This window comes from Triticum dicoccoides, chromosome 1A (genome assembly GCF_002162155.2).
Source record: "Triticum dicoccoides isolate Atlit2015 ecotype Zavitan chromosome 1A, WEW_v2.0, whole genome shotgun sequence".
NCBI classification, from domain to species: domain Eukaryota; kingdom Viridiplantae; phylum Streptophyta; class Magnoliopsida; order Poales; family Poaceae; genus Triticum; species Triticum dicoccoides.
In genome coordinates, this window is record NC_041380.1 from 535378442 (window position 1) to 535392646 (window position 14205).

Genomic DNA, 14205 nt, shown 5'->3' on the forward strand with positions numbered 1-14205 from the left:
ACGCTCGCTGCGATCCGCTGGCTGAAACCTAATGTTTCTCTTATAAGTTGGGTCTGTTGGCAAAATAAGTCACTTTTTGCACTTTTCGATTTATAAGTTGGTGACTTATTTGAAATCAAAAAGGGCCTAAAATGGAGGGAGTACGTGCGAGGGGAAGCGCCCCCTTTCTTGTTCGTTTGGGAGGCGCGGCGTCGTACGAGCTCACGTGCTGGCGCCGTCCGTGTAGGTGCCCCGCCGATTGGATGCGCGCACCGTCGCCGTCGTCCGGTGCAGGAGTAGCCCACTGCTCGCTACGGCGGTCCAGTGAGACGCGCCGGTGATCACATACGACGTGGTCGATTCCGTATCACTTCGCGTGCCGGCCGCGAGATGCATGCCCACACGCCAACCGGGCCAAAGAATCTACGCAAGAATTACTTGGGTGTTCGTGCGTGCCATCATGCGTGTACCAGCAACCTCACTATATACTGTAGTTCGAAGAAGCTGGACGCATGATTCACACAAGTTAGCTGCTCATCATTTCCCCCTCATGCTCACTCCATGACAGCATGTACTACCACAAGTGCGTAAAACTTTTTAAGCAGGTCTGCGCCCAGGGCAACTCATACCAGAAATCAAGCAAAGACATTTGGTGGATCTCAAGTACGACGAACCCAAACCGAAGTGCTTTCAGCTAATCGAGCGATTTATTGAGTGCGCGCACCTGCACCATTATGCCCACACAGATGGACGGACAGAGTGGTACGTTGCCAGGTTGGTTCATACAGGATGCAGCCCCGCACCAGGGGGCTCTATGTACAGAAACAGGCCAAACGATACAGATGTACGTACTTACTTGCCATCATTATTGGTTTTGTGCTTCTCTTCTAATTCAGGCCAGTCGAGGGAGGCCCAGCTAGCCAGCCAGCTTCCACGATCCATCATCATCGCCTCTCAAGAGGGAGACTAATAATGACCGCGTAATCATCCACCGCTGCCTTCTGTAGTCCCTTGAGTGAAGCCAGCGAGCGTGTGCTTGTGGGACTGCTCCAATGGAGGCTCGGATGATTGTGCCGGGACCGGACCTAGAAATTATCTTAGCTACTTGCCCGACCCTTTATTGCCGTCATCGTCGTCGTCGTCGTCTTCCAGGTCGCTGAACGACACGTCCTCCTCCCGCCCCAGCGAAGCCCTGTTGCTTGCTGCCGCTACCGCCTCGGGCTCCTCGGTTGAGTCATTGTCAGGCCATTCGTCCACTTCGTCTTCATCGGTGTCGGCGTGGAGTCTGGACTGGACGAGTGGGGCCCTGATTTTATCTTTCACTGACAACAGCTCTTCTTCGATCACTGACTTGTCGATGATTTCCACTTCGGTGGTTGACACTGGGAACTTCTCGGGCTCGATTTCTGGCGTGATGTCGGAGGTGGGTTCTTCAAACGAACGGACCTCTGATATGGAGACTTCTTTGTCTTGGATGATTGAAGGTTCTATCACCTTCTCTTCAGCTGGGGCAGAGGATTCATTCGCATTCTCTGATGATTCTCTGGTAGTTTCAGATCCTCGCTTATTCTTAGCCTGTAAGCTTTGCAGCAGCTCCTCCCTTGCTTCTAGGATCTGCATGGGAAAAGGGGAAATTAAAATGTGGAAATAATTTGGAACAGAAAATAAATGAGACCTAAGGAGAAAATCACTCTGGTAGTGTGCATTGAAAAATAAAAACACTTGATCAAGTTTGAAGCAACAATTAAGTAAATGCCGCCCTTTCTTGATTCTATGCTGTCACAACTTGAAGTGCATCTTAGCATACCTCCCGGTTGAGATGGATATGTGGCCACACAAGAAAAGATCAGGTCCGGAATGATGAAATACGTGATAGAGTTGGGGGCGCACTGTTTGAAGAAAAGCTTGTCCAACATCGTCTGAGATGGTGTGGCCATACAACGCAGGCCTCCAGAAGCGCCAGTGCATAGCGATGGTTAAAGCATGCTGATAATGTCAAGAGAGGTTGGGGTAGAACAAACTTGGCATGGGAGGAGTCCAGGAAGAGAGATCTGAAGGACCGGAATATCACCAAAGAACTAGCCATGGACAGGGGTGTGTGGAAGTTAGCTATCCACGTGCCAGAACCATGACTTGGTTTCAAGATCTTATGGGTTTCAACTCTAGCCTAGCCCAATTTGTTTGGGACGGATAGGCCACCTGAAGCGAAACGATTTAATCAATTTAAGCAAACAGAATTCATCCTATTTGCAGTCTGAAACTGTTAATATAAGTTGTGCATTAAGGGTGTGTTTGGTTTTAGGCATAGGGTAGAATGTAATGGGTTCATCCTACACATAGCACATATTGTTGGGTTTAGTTTGAAAAGGAACCAGAACACACATTCCTCAAAAGAGAATATACTCCTTAGACACAGTTCCACCCCTCTCGACTCACCGTCCATGCCCTCTCACCACACCCAATCATATCCCATCGTCTATGGTGGCAGCGGAGATGGTCAGATGGAAAGAGCAGCGGTGCTTCCAGTGAGAATGCGACCAGTGGCGTTGGGCTAGCAGCCATGGAAAATCAGTGGCGGCGGCTACCGAGGAAGAGAGGCAGTGTGGCGGGAGGGGTAGCCGTTGGCTGCTGGGTGGCGTCCGATTTGGCCAAGAGCAAGCCGGCAAGGAAGCCGACGCAGACCCACGTGCCATGGGGGTGTTCGCCGTGGTTTGCGTGCTGACCGCCCAGGTGCTGTACGCCGCGCTGTTCAAGGTGCTTCTGCTTGGCATGGTGTTCTCTACCTCAGGTACCCCAGGTTCTCTAGGATTGAGCCGAATCGATCTACTCACGCCAACCTTTTTCTTTCTCGCTTGAGAGCTTCATCTTCTTGGCTAGCCTTTTCAGCTAGCTAGCTTTTTCTCGAGAGAGTACAGAAATGCAAGCAAGAGAGAATATATTGCTACTGGTTGTAAACTGCAATCAGCAAGTGCATGTGTGGTAATGTCAAGTCTGAACTCTGAAGTGTTGGTGCATGCGGGAGTCTGAACTCTGAACTATGAACTCTTAAGTGTGTACCACATGTCAGTTATTTATGGATGCAGCTACTGATGTTGTGTGGTTGTGGTGTGATCCTACTTAGTCGGATCGTTTGATATCGCTATTTGCTGCAACTGATGGTTCTATACTGAAATACAATTGAAATTTTTGCTCAGTTCAAATAATTTGTAGATAAAAGAGGTAATCTCACCATTTCTATTGCACATATGCAGAGGTAATCTCACCATTTCTATACAAGAGGCGACCTGAACCGAATTCGTTTTATTTCATCTCCCCAACCAAACACTGAAATGCAACCCTTCCGGTCACCTAATTATCCGAAGTCCCGAACCAAACACAGGAACGGAACCAAGCCGTTCCAGTGGAATGGAACCATGACATCCCATTCCATTTTGTTCCCAAACTAAACATAGCCTAAGGGTCACATTTCTACCACAGATCACCCAGTTCCAGGATCGAAGATTCAGTTCTTTACATGTGCGTACTAAATAACTAAATATAGCATATCAAATCATATATCACCTGTAAAGGGACCAAATAGTTCTCAAGATAATAAATTTCTTGACTACAAAGAGCTTGTGGTGCTATAGCCTATAGTTATAGCCTTATATAGGCATATAGCCTGGAGTTGCTAAATGTCCCATTAATTCTGTAAGAAGCACTCCATTCATTACAACATACATAGCACAAAAGCCATAATAAATTAAAAACAATGTGCCAAAAACATGATAAATACTGTGAGTAATGCAGGAAACTACCTGTGGTGTTGAAAGAAGTTCGGCATCTTGTTTGTTCAGTTTTGAGTGCAGAAGCACAAAATATATCTTCCAGAAACATGCTTCACTCATATCAGTGGAGCAAATCTGAACCTTTAAATCTGATAAGCTTGGCACAAGGTGTTCCATGGATAGTGCATGCACATACTGAGCATTCGACAGTTCAAAATCTAAAGATCAAGAGAAACTGTGTAAGAGATTTAAGGTAATCAGTGAGGTCTACTACACATAACATGATTCTATTTGAGAGAGACAAGCATGAGTTATATGATGCAACTAGAGGCCAACAAAGCATCAGGAAACCAATTCAGGACTAAAAGGCGTAGAGAGGGTATGCATAAATAGGGTGAACTATTTATTCCAGAACTAAATGTTAGCTCAATATCACGTCAAGCTGAAATGGAGATACCTATTACCTATGTATCCTAAAGTGATGCATTCTGCAGCAATAGGGGAACGCTGCTTGAAATCAATTCTGTGATATTTACATCATTTCCTGTGCATAGCTACATAATGCGCAACCTCTAAAAAGATATGAAGCATTCATGACTGCTGTGGAAAGCTATAAAACCGATGGAGCGTGGTATTACATATTTACATTCATATTAAACAAGTTATGGTGCTTAAGAGTTAAGACATTGACCTGATTTAGTTAATCAAATTGATAGCATGACAACGGAAAAATCATGAATATGCGAAAATGCATCGCTAGATGGACAGAATCACAACATCAAGATTCCAAAAGTATAGTTGGTACCAAGCAGGTGTACAAGCAATGTAGAACAAAATAGGCTAGCATCAATGAACTGATAAGTGATAACTGATGTAGGTAGCTTTCAAAGGAAGTGCAATGGCATTCCAGAGTGCACGTGGGGACTTCAATCTATTCAACAAACTACATAGAACTAAACCAGTCGAGAAAGGAGTTTCGGGACTCTAAGGTGCGCATATCAACTAATTCAGGACGAGCATGCTTGAGATCTTTGCAGGAAAGTTCTAACACTACCTCCAGCATCTACTTTCTTCATTAATCGGCAGTTCCGCACTGAAACTGAGACCACAACGTCCACCCATTTCATTCCGGTGCACCAAATTATTAAGTTACGCATTATCTGAATCGGCAGTTCGGCACTGAATCTTACCGTCTGCATAACGCTCGCTGATGAAGAGGGGGAAATCGAGCCACGTCTCAGGCCGCGTCGAGATGTGCTTCACGAAGACCAGCACCTCCTCGGTCCCGCCGGCGACGGGCTCCCCTTCGTCGGGCTCCTCCTCCCCGAACGGCAGGAGCGAGGACGCGATCTTGGAGATCTCCGCCACGGCCAGGTTGCTCTGCAGCATGGAGATGCCGCTCCTCACCCTGCCCCCGATCTCCGCCAGATCGCTCCGGATCCCCGCGATCCCGTCCCCGTCCACGTCCACATCGCCCCCCTCTCCGTCGTCCGCCTCCGCAGGAGCGGCGCGCGGGGACGAGGACTCCGGCTCCGGCGGGGGCGGCGGTGGGGCGAGGAAGGACGCCACGCCCCACAGGCGGCGGGTGAGGGTCTCGGTGAGCTCGGAGATGTCGTCCTTGACGCCGCGGCTCGGGGTGATGGGCTCCTCGGGCTCCTCGTCCTCGGGATCGCGCGGCGAGGACCCCTCCGCGGCCGGCCTGCTGGCGGAGGAGGCCTCGGATTCGGAGGCGTCGGAGTCGGGGTCGGGCTCGCCGGAGAGCGTGGCCGCGATGGAGCGCGTGAGCCACGACATGCTGTGGTGCGGTGCGCGCGTGGGAAGAGGGTGGGGGGAGGAGGATCGATGCTGAGCTCTGGGAGTGGGTAGATTCTGGAGTTGTAGATCAGTGTGTGTTTGGGGCCGTCCGATCAGCAAGCGACGGGGATGATCACGTCTGTGTATTCAGTGGTAGATTCTGGCATCAACAACCCTGGCGAGGCTCCGTCTGAAGCTTGGAATTTTTCGGAATGATTATTTTGCGGGTGAACATTGAATATCATAACTTGTCATACAGGTTGGTAGTAGTGTCGTTATTTATGCATAGAGGTTCTGAAACTTAATTAAGTGAGATGTGAAAGTAATACTATTTGATAACTAAAATTGCCATTCTCGCACCACTAAACTTGTCATAAAAACGTTTAAAATTATTATGTGTTCGTGCCACACGTGTCACACTTATCAGGGTCCTTTACATAAGAACAATATGAATCTTGTCAGACTTAACTATGAGATTATTACCCTTATCCCTAAGACTAAAGGTGTCAAACAAATTCAAAAATTTAGGTCTATTTGTTTGCTAAATGTTAGATTTAAAATCTTCATTAAGACTCTTATGAATAGACTTAGTGAGGTCGTACAATTTTTGAGGTATCATGTTTAAACTGTCTTTATTAAAGATAGATATATCATGGAGGGGGTGTTGATTTTACATGAGGCCTTGAATACAATTCATACTAAAAAAACAGAGTGATGCTTTTCAAAGTGGACTTTGAAAATCTCGGCAAAAAGGTGGACTTCGAAAAGACATATGACAAAATCAAATGGCCCTTTGTCCATACTCCCTCCGTCTTGCAATACATGACATATAATTTGAATGCAAATGTCTCATAATAGATGGTGCAATGGATCAAAGCGCTACCTTTGTCATTTGCCTTGGTCCACGGGCTTTTTTTCTCACGCCATGTGTAAGTGCATCTAGTGCCACCCCTAGTTGGTTTTGGAGTATTGACGACAAACCTTGTTGAGGGACTAATGTGTTTGTGAGAATTGCAGGATAACACAGGTAAAAGTCCCTCATTGATTCGGTTTTCCTACCAGAGATGACCCCTAAAAATGTATGAAGACATTGAAGTCAAAGGTGGTATATGAAGATATTCACATTGAAGACTATGACAAGAGAAGACACCACATGAAGCCTATGGAGCTCGAAGACTTAGATCTTTCGTATTTCTTTTTCTTTTATGTTGAGTCATAGGAACCACCGTACTGTTAAGTGGGGTTGTAGGATCGAAAGTATGTCTAGAGGGGGGGTGATTAGACTACTTGACCAAATAAAAACTTAACCTTTTCCCAGTTTTAGTTCTTGGCAGATTTTAGCTATTGTAGGACAAGTCAAGCAATCATCACACAATTCAAGCAAGCATGCAAAGAGTATATTGGCAGCGGAAAGTAAAGCATGCAACTTGCAAGAATGTAAAGGGAAGGGTTTGGAGAATTCAAACGCAATTGGAGACACGGATGTTTTTCCCGTGGTTCGGATAGGTGGTGCTATCCTACATCCACGTTGATGGAGACTTTAACCCACGAAGGGTAACGGTTGCGCGAGTCCACGGAGGGCTCCACCCACAAAGGGTAACGGTTGTGCGAGTCCACGGAGGGCTCCACCCACAAAGGGTCCACGAAGAAGCAACCACCCACGAAGGGTCCACGAAGAAGCAACCTTGTATATCCCACCATGGTCATCGCCCACGAAGGACTTGCCTCACTAGCGGTAGATCTTCACGAAGTAGGCGATCTCCTTGCCCTTACAAACTCCTTGGTTCAACTCCACAATCTTGTCGGAGGCTCCCAAGTGACACCTAGCCAATCTAGGAGACACCACTCTCCAAGAAGTAACAAATGGTGTGTAGGTAATGAACTCCTTGCTCTTGTGCTTCAAATGATAGTCTCCCCAACACTCAACTCTCTCTCATAGGATTTGGATCTGGTGGAAAGAAGATTTGAGTGGAAAGCAACTTGGGGAAGGCTAGAGATCAAGATTCATATGGTAGGAATGGAATATCTTGGTCTCAACACATGAGTAGGTGGTTCTCTCTCAGAACATATGAGTTGGAATTGTGTATGTGTTCTGATGGCTCTCTCCACGAATGAAGAGGAGGTGGAGGGGTATATATAGCCTCCACACAAAATCCAACCGTTACACACAGTTTTCCAATCTCGGTGGGACCGAATCAAAAAACTCGGTCGGACCGAAAAGGTAAACCTAGTGACCGTTAGAGATTTTCGGTGGGACTGACATGCAACTCGGTAGGACCGATATGGTTAGGGTTTGGGCATAACGTAATCTCGGTGAGACCGATTACACAAACTCGATGAGACCGATTTTGGTAATAAGCTAACCAGAGAGTTGGTCAGGCAAACTCGGTGGGACCGATTTGCTCTTTCGGTGAGACCGAAAAGTTACAAAAAGGAAACACTGAATTTACATTGCAATCTCGGTGGAACCTATTCGCTCTTTCGGTGAGACCGAAAAGTTACGAAAGGGAAACAGAGAGTTTGCAATCCCATCTCGGTGAGACCGAGATCCCTATCGGTAGAACCGAATTGCTAGGGTTTGGCAGTGGCTTATGACAAGTGAAACTCGGTGGCGCCGGATAGAAAGAATCGGTAGGACCGAGTTTGGCTTAGGGTTTAGGTCATATGTGGATATGGGAAAGTAGTTGAGGGTTTTGAAGCATATCACTAAGCACATGAAGCAAGAGGCTCATTAAGCAACACCTCATCCCTCCTTGATAGTATTGGCTTTTCCTAAAGACTCAATGTGATCTTGGATCACTAAAATATAAAATGAAGAGTCTTGAGCTATTGAGCTTGAGCCAATCCTTTGTCCTTAGCATTTTGAGGGTTCCACTTTCACATCCATGCCATGCCAATCATTGAGCTTTCCTGAAATAATCATCTTGGAATAGCATTAGCTCAATGAGCTATATGTTGTTATGAATTACCAAAACCACCTAGGGATAGTTGCACTTTCAGGGGTTCAAGAGAACCAGTCAGAATGACTAAAGTGATGCCTAACCAAAAACACCTATGTCTTCGAGTGAAGACTATGAGAGCGAATCTTGTCCAGAGTCTGACAAGTCAGCTTTGCTTGTAGCCCAAGTAAAGTTGCCGTGTGAGTTTGAAATCTGACCGTTGGAACACGTGTCAGTTCCTTAGTGACCCAGGGTCATTTCGGACAAATCAGGTCGGTTTGCCAAGTGGCTATAAATAGCCCACCCCCCACAACCATAAACGGTTGGCTGCTTAGATTGAGAGTACGACTTTTGTCGTTTGAGAGCAACCCACCTCGAAGCCTTTGAGAGAGAATTCCTTGCGAGGATAAAGCCCTAACCACCTAGAGCCAGAGAGAATTGGGCATCACTTAAGTCCTCTTGTCTGTGTGATCTGAAGACTTATTACACTTGAGGACTATGCATCCTCCAGCCGGTTAGGCGTCGCGTTCTGAGCATCCAAGAGACATTGTGGATTGCCAGTGAACAAAGTCTGTGAAGGTTTGGGAGTCTACCTTGAAGACTTACCAGAGTGATTGGGCGAGGTCTATGTGACCTTAGCTCAAGGGGATTACGGTGAGGACTGGGTGTCCTGAGCTGCGTGTTCAGAACTGGGTGTCCGGAACTGTGTGTCCTAAGGTTTGAATACCTAGCCACCCCAACCAGACGTACAGTTTCCACAGCAACTGGAACTGGTCCAACAAATCATTGTCTTCAACGAGTCACTGGTTTCATCTTCCCTTTCCTTTACTTACTGTTGCTCCTTGTGAAGTCATTGTATGTTTGCACTATCTTTTGTCTTCACTGAGTGACTACATGTTTTGTATGGCTTCATAATATCTTCCTACCTGATCCTTACTACATTGCTGCTATTATGTCACTGTGCTTTCACTTCATTGAATACTTGACTATGGCTTGTCTAGTGTAGTCTATCTTCCGCGGCATGGTAATAGGTTTATTTCTATCGTTTGTCTTCATAACTTTCATGTTTTGAAGACTTTCATAAAAATCGCCTATTCACCCCCCTCTAGTCGATATAACGCACTTTCAATTGGTATTAGAGCAAGGTGCTCCCTTGTTCTGTGTGATTCGGTTTAACCACCTGGAGTTTTAGCTATGTCGACTGCAGGGATAATTAAAGTCTCCGCTGCGTGCCCCGTCTTTGATGGAACTGAATATCCCTACTGGAAGAATAAGATGCGCATGCATCTTGAAGCCATTAATGTCGACCTATGGTATGTCGTCGAAAACGGCGTTCCCAAGACTGGAGAAGGTGTCACTGCTGCTAACGTCAAGAAATTTGTTCAACTGGACTCTACTGCCAAGAATATCATCTGTGGTCACCTGACCAAAGGACAGTATGGCCGTATGAGTGCTTTGAAGACATCTAAGCTGGTCTGGGACTGGCTCTCCAAGGTCAATGAAGGCATCTCAACCCAGAGAGATCAGAGAATCAGTGTCCTTCGCAACCTCTTCAACCGCTTCAAGCGAAATGATAATGAGAATGTCCAGCACACTTTTGACCGACTCACTGACATCACAAATGAGCTTCAAGCCCTCGGCGCTACTGGGATCACCAAACATGAAGTCGTCAAGACACTACTGAGATCACTTGATAGTTCGTTTGACATCCTAGCCCTGATGATTCAAGAACGTCCTGATTTCAAGACAATCGATCCATCTGACATACTTGAGAGGCTCAACACACATGAGTTTCAGCTTTCTGAGAAAAGAGATATCTATGGTCCAAACTATGGGCGAACTCGTGCCTTGAAGGCAAAAGCTGTTTCCTCATCTGAAGAAGAATCTGACAGCAGTTCTGATGATCCTGAAGACATTGGAAGGGAACTTGCTATGAAGAAGTTCCAAAAATTCACCAAGAAGAAAGGCTTCAGAAAGTCTTCCCGATCAAGCTCAAGGAATGATGAAGCTTCTGCTCACAACTACAAGAAGAAAACATGTCACAAGTGCAAGAAACCTGGCCACTTCATCTCTGAGTGTCCACAGTGGGACAATGAGAACAAAAAGAAGAAGAAGAGCAAGGAATATGACTCTGACGACAAGAAGAAGAAGAAATACTCAAAGTCTTCGTCCAAGTCTTCCTCAAAGTCTTCATCACACAAGAAGAGCTCATCTAGCAAGGCACATGCGTTTGTTGGCAAGAAAATGGATTCAGAGGAGGAGTCTGCTTCTGAGGAGGCGGAGGTGGAGTCTGAGGAGGAGTCCGATTCAGGCATCGCAAGTCTGGCTACAGCATACATTGCCAAGCCCATCTTCAATACTGAAGACAATGACCTCGTCACCGACACCGATGCAAATGGCAAGGACTACTCCGCTTCTATCTACTGCTTCATGGCACGCGGTGCCAAGGTAAACACACGCACTACTCACTATCAAACATCTAGTGACGATGACTCTGATTGTGATTCAAAACCCAGCTACAAAACACTTGCTAAAATTGCAACTGAACAGCAGAAAGCTATGGAACATATTCAAAAACTGTTAGACAGAAGTGATGATCTGTTAGGTGCTGAAATGACTCGATCTGAATCCTTAATTAAAGACATAAAAAATCTTCACGTTAAGTATCAGGAACTTGAAAGTCGTCATGAAACTCTCTCAACAACTCATGAAAAGCTTTCCTATGATTATCTTCAAAGGAAGCAAGATCTTGAGAAATTGAGAGCGGTTCATGAAGATCTTCAAAAGGAAAACGAGTCACTTCACTCCAAACAGATCAGTCCCGCTCAGGAAGGATTTGAACCACCATGTCTTAAATGCATTGAGCGTGATAATGCTACTTCTGTTGCTGAATGTTCTACTGCTACTACTGTTGCAATATCTTCAACTGTTGATGTGATAACTAACCCCTCTGCTGAGGATACCACTGCTATTGCTGATGAGAATGCTAGGTTGAAGACATTGCTTGAAACAGGGATGTACAAAAGTCTTAAAGGGCATCAGACACTATGTGATGTCCTCAAAAAGCAGATTCTGAACCGAAACCTGAGGAAAGAGGGTTTTGGGTTCGTAAGGAAAATGAATGCTGATGGCTCTTACTGGACCTGAGCAGTACCCCAAAACCATGTGGGTTGCTGCAAAGGAACCTTCAGCAGACCCATCCAATCTATCTGGCTTCACCTGTGCTAACCCCATTATCATTGATGAATCCTTTGATGCAAACTATATACTGTTTAAGAATCAGAATGGTGAAGTGTTTGCCAGGTACATTAGTACTAACTTCAGGAATGGACCGCCTATGAAGAAGATCTGGATTCCGAAAAGGTGTCTGGAGAATCTTCCTGTGAATGTCATCATGACACCTCACGTGAAGAAGACAAACCTCAGACCAAAGGCTTCATACGGTCCAAAGGCTTCATACAGACAGAGGACTCACCTGAGTCGCACTAACGCAAATGTTTTGCAGGGAAACCATACTCAGGCATATGAATATGAGAGCGGTTCATCAAACCGCCATGTTCATAAGACCAAGAACTATTCTGCTTATTCTTATGAGTACTATTGTCCGCCTGCAAGACTGTTTGCTAGGGCTCCAAAGCCAAAATTCTCAGATGCTGCACTTAGACTCATTGCTTCTCAGCCACCCTTGAAGATGTGGGTGGCTAAGAAAGCTTAACTCTCTTTTGCAGGGAAAGGTCTCCAGCAGAAAACCAAAATCGTCTGACGCCATTGCTGGGGACCTTAAACATCTTGTAGGGCGCAAGATCAAATGCCCGAATGGTCTTACTATGTACTTCGTTCCTGAATCGCTTGCTACTCTCCCTATTAGTCCTAATCTGGATCTAAGCTTTCATAACCCATTGGTTCGTCAAATGTTTTTGCTTCACAATGCTCTTGGTGAAGCCTATCCCCCTAACTGCACTGTAGGGTACAACACCAACGTCTTCAGAATGGATTATTGATAGTGGGTGTAGAAATCACATGACTGGCAAAAGAAGTCTTCTTATGGACTCAACCTTACGTCCATCCGACAAGAGCCACATCACATTTGCTGACACTGGTAAAAGTAAGGTATTGGGTCTAGGTAGAGTTGCAATCTCAAGGGATCAACACATGGACAAAGTCATGCTTGTTGAATCCCTTGGCTTCAACTTAATGTCTGTCTCAATGCTTTGCGATTTGAACATGATCGTAATATTTGGAAAATATCGTTGCCTTGTACTAATGGAATCTGACAAGTCTCTAGTGTTTGAAGGGTATCGAAAAGATGATTTGTACGTGGTAGATTTCTCAGCAGGACCACAGCTTGCAGTATGTCTTCTAGCAAAGGCTTCAGAATGCTGGCTCTGGCATCGGAGGCTTGGGCATGCTAGCATGAGGAACCTCCACACCCTTGCGAAGAAGAAGCATGTCATAGGCATCGAGGGCGTCAAGTTCAAGAAAGACCACTTATGCGGTGCCTGTGAAGCAGGGAAGATGACGAGGGCCAAACATCCCTCGAAGACAATCATGACCACTACTCGACCCTTCGAACTACTTCACATGGATCTTTTCGGTCCCACTCATTACTCAACTCTAACTACTACTGCTTGCCTATATGGCTTCGTTATTGTTGATGATTATTCTAGATATACTTGGGTGCACATAATCCTTTACAAGACTGAAGTGCAGGATGTCTTCAGACGCTTCGCCAATCGAGCTATGAACAATTTTGGCGCCAAGATAAAGCACATCAGAAGTGACAATGGCACTGAATTCAAGAACACTGGCCTTGATACATATGTTGATACCTTGGGCATCACACATGAATTCTCAGCCCCGTACACGCCACAGCAGAATGGCGTCGTCGAACGCAAGAACAGAACACTAATTGAGATGGCCAGAACGATGCTAGATGAATACAAGACCCCAAGAAAATTCTGGCCCGAAGCCATTGATACTGCATGCCATACAATCAATCGTGTTTATCTTCACAAGCTACTGAACAAGACATCTTATGAGCTCCTTACTGGCAAGAAGCCAAATGTCAGTTACTTCAGAGTATTTGGCGCAAGGTGCTGGATCAAGGACCCACATCACACCTCAAAGTTTGCACCAAAAGCACATGAGGGTTTTATGCTTGGATATGGAAAGGATTCACACTCCTACAGAGTCTTCAATCTCTTTCATTACAAAGTGGTTGAAACAGTGGATGTGCGGTTCGATGAGACCAACGGTTCACAAAGAGAGCAACTGTCAAATGTGCTAAATGAAGTTCCATCCAGTGAATCAATCAGGCTAATGGGAACTGGAGAAATTATACCTTCTGAAGCTCATCCTGAAGAAGAACTTATCATCTCAGCACCTGATCAACATGAAGACAATGCTCAGCCTGAAGACATTCCTTCTAACAACGACAATGAACAGCAAGAGCAAAGTCTTCGCCCTGTACATCCTCACGTTGCCAATGAAGTGCAGATTGAAAGAATAATTGATAGCATCAATGCACCTGGTCCACTCACTCGCTCAAAGGCAACTCAGCTAGCAAATTTCTGTGGGCACTTCACATTCATCTCAATAACAGAACCCAAGAAAGTTGAAGAAGCCTTCATGGAACCTGAATGGATTCAAGCTATGCAAGTAGAGCTTCAACAGTTTGAGCTGAATAATGTATGGGAACTGGTTAAGCGTCCTGATCCACGGAAGCA

At 45.7% G+C, this 14205-nt stretch overlaps 1 protein-coding gene across 1 annotated transcript; it reads right to left on the minus strand.

The window, feature by feature from the left end:
* Window positions 1-634: 634 nt before the first annotated feature.
* On the minus strand, window positions 635-5591 carry LOC119286707. The gene is made up of 3 exons (XM_037566150.1): window positions 4937-5591; window positions 3777-3964; window positions 635-1593 (listed from the first exon to the last, which is right to left on the minus strand). The coding sequence occupies exons 1-3, from the start codon at window positions 5538-5540 to the stop codon at window positions 1081-1083; spliced, it is 1305 nt and encodes a 434-aa protein (XP_037422047.1). The 5' UTR covers window positions 5541-5591; the 3' UTR covers window positions 635-1080.
* Between the last annotated feature and the right edge of the window lie 8614 nt (window positions 5592-14205).

Excerpts from the sequence above, each read along its gene's own strand:
- LOC119286707 (XM_037566150.1), bottom strand. The coding sequence starts at position 5,540 with ATGTCGTGGCTCACGCGCTCCATCGCGGCCACGCTCTCCGGCGAGCCC. Across the intron at positions 3,965-4,936 it reads CAGCGAGCGTTATGCAGACG|ATTTTGAACTGTCGAATGCT; the intron begins GTAAGATTCAGT and ends CTTGATCTTTAG. Across the intron at positions 1,594-3,776 it reads AACTTCTTTCAACACCACAG|ATCCTAGAAGCAAGGGAGGA; the intron begins GTAGTTTCCTGC and ends TTTCCCATGCAG.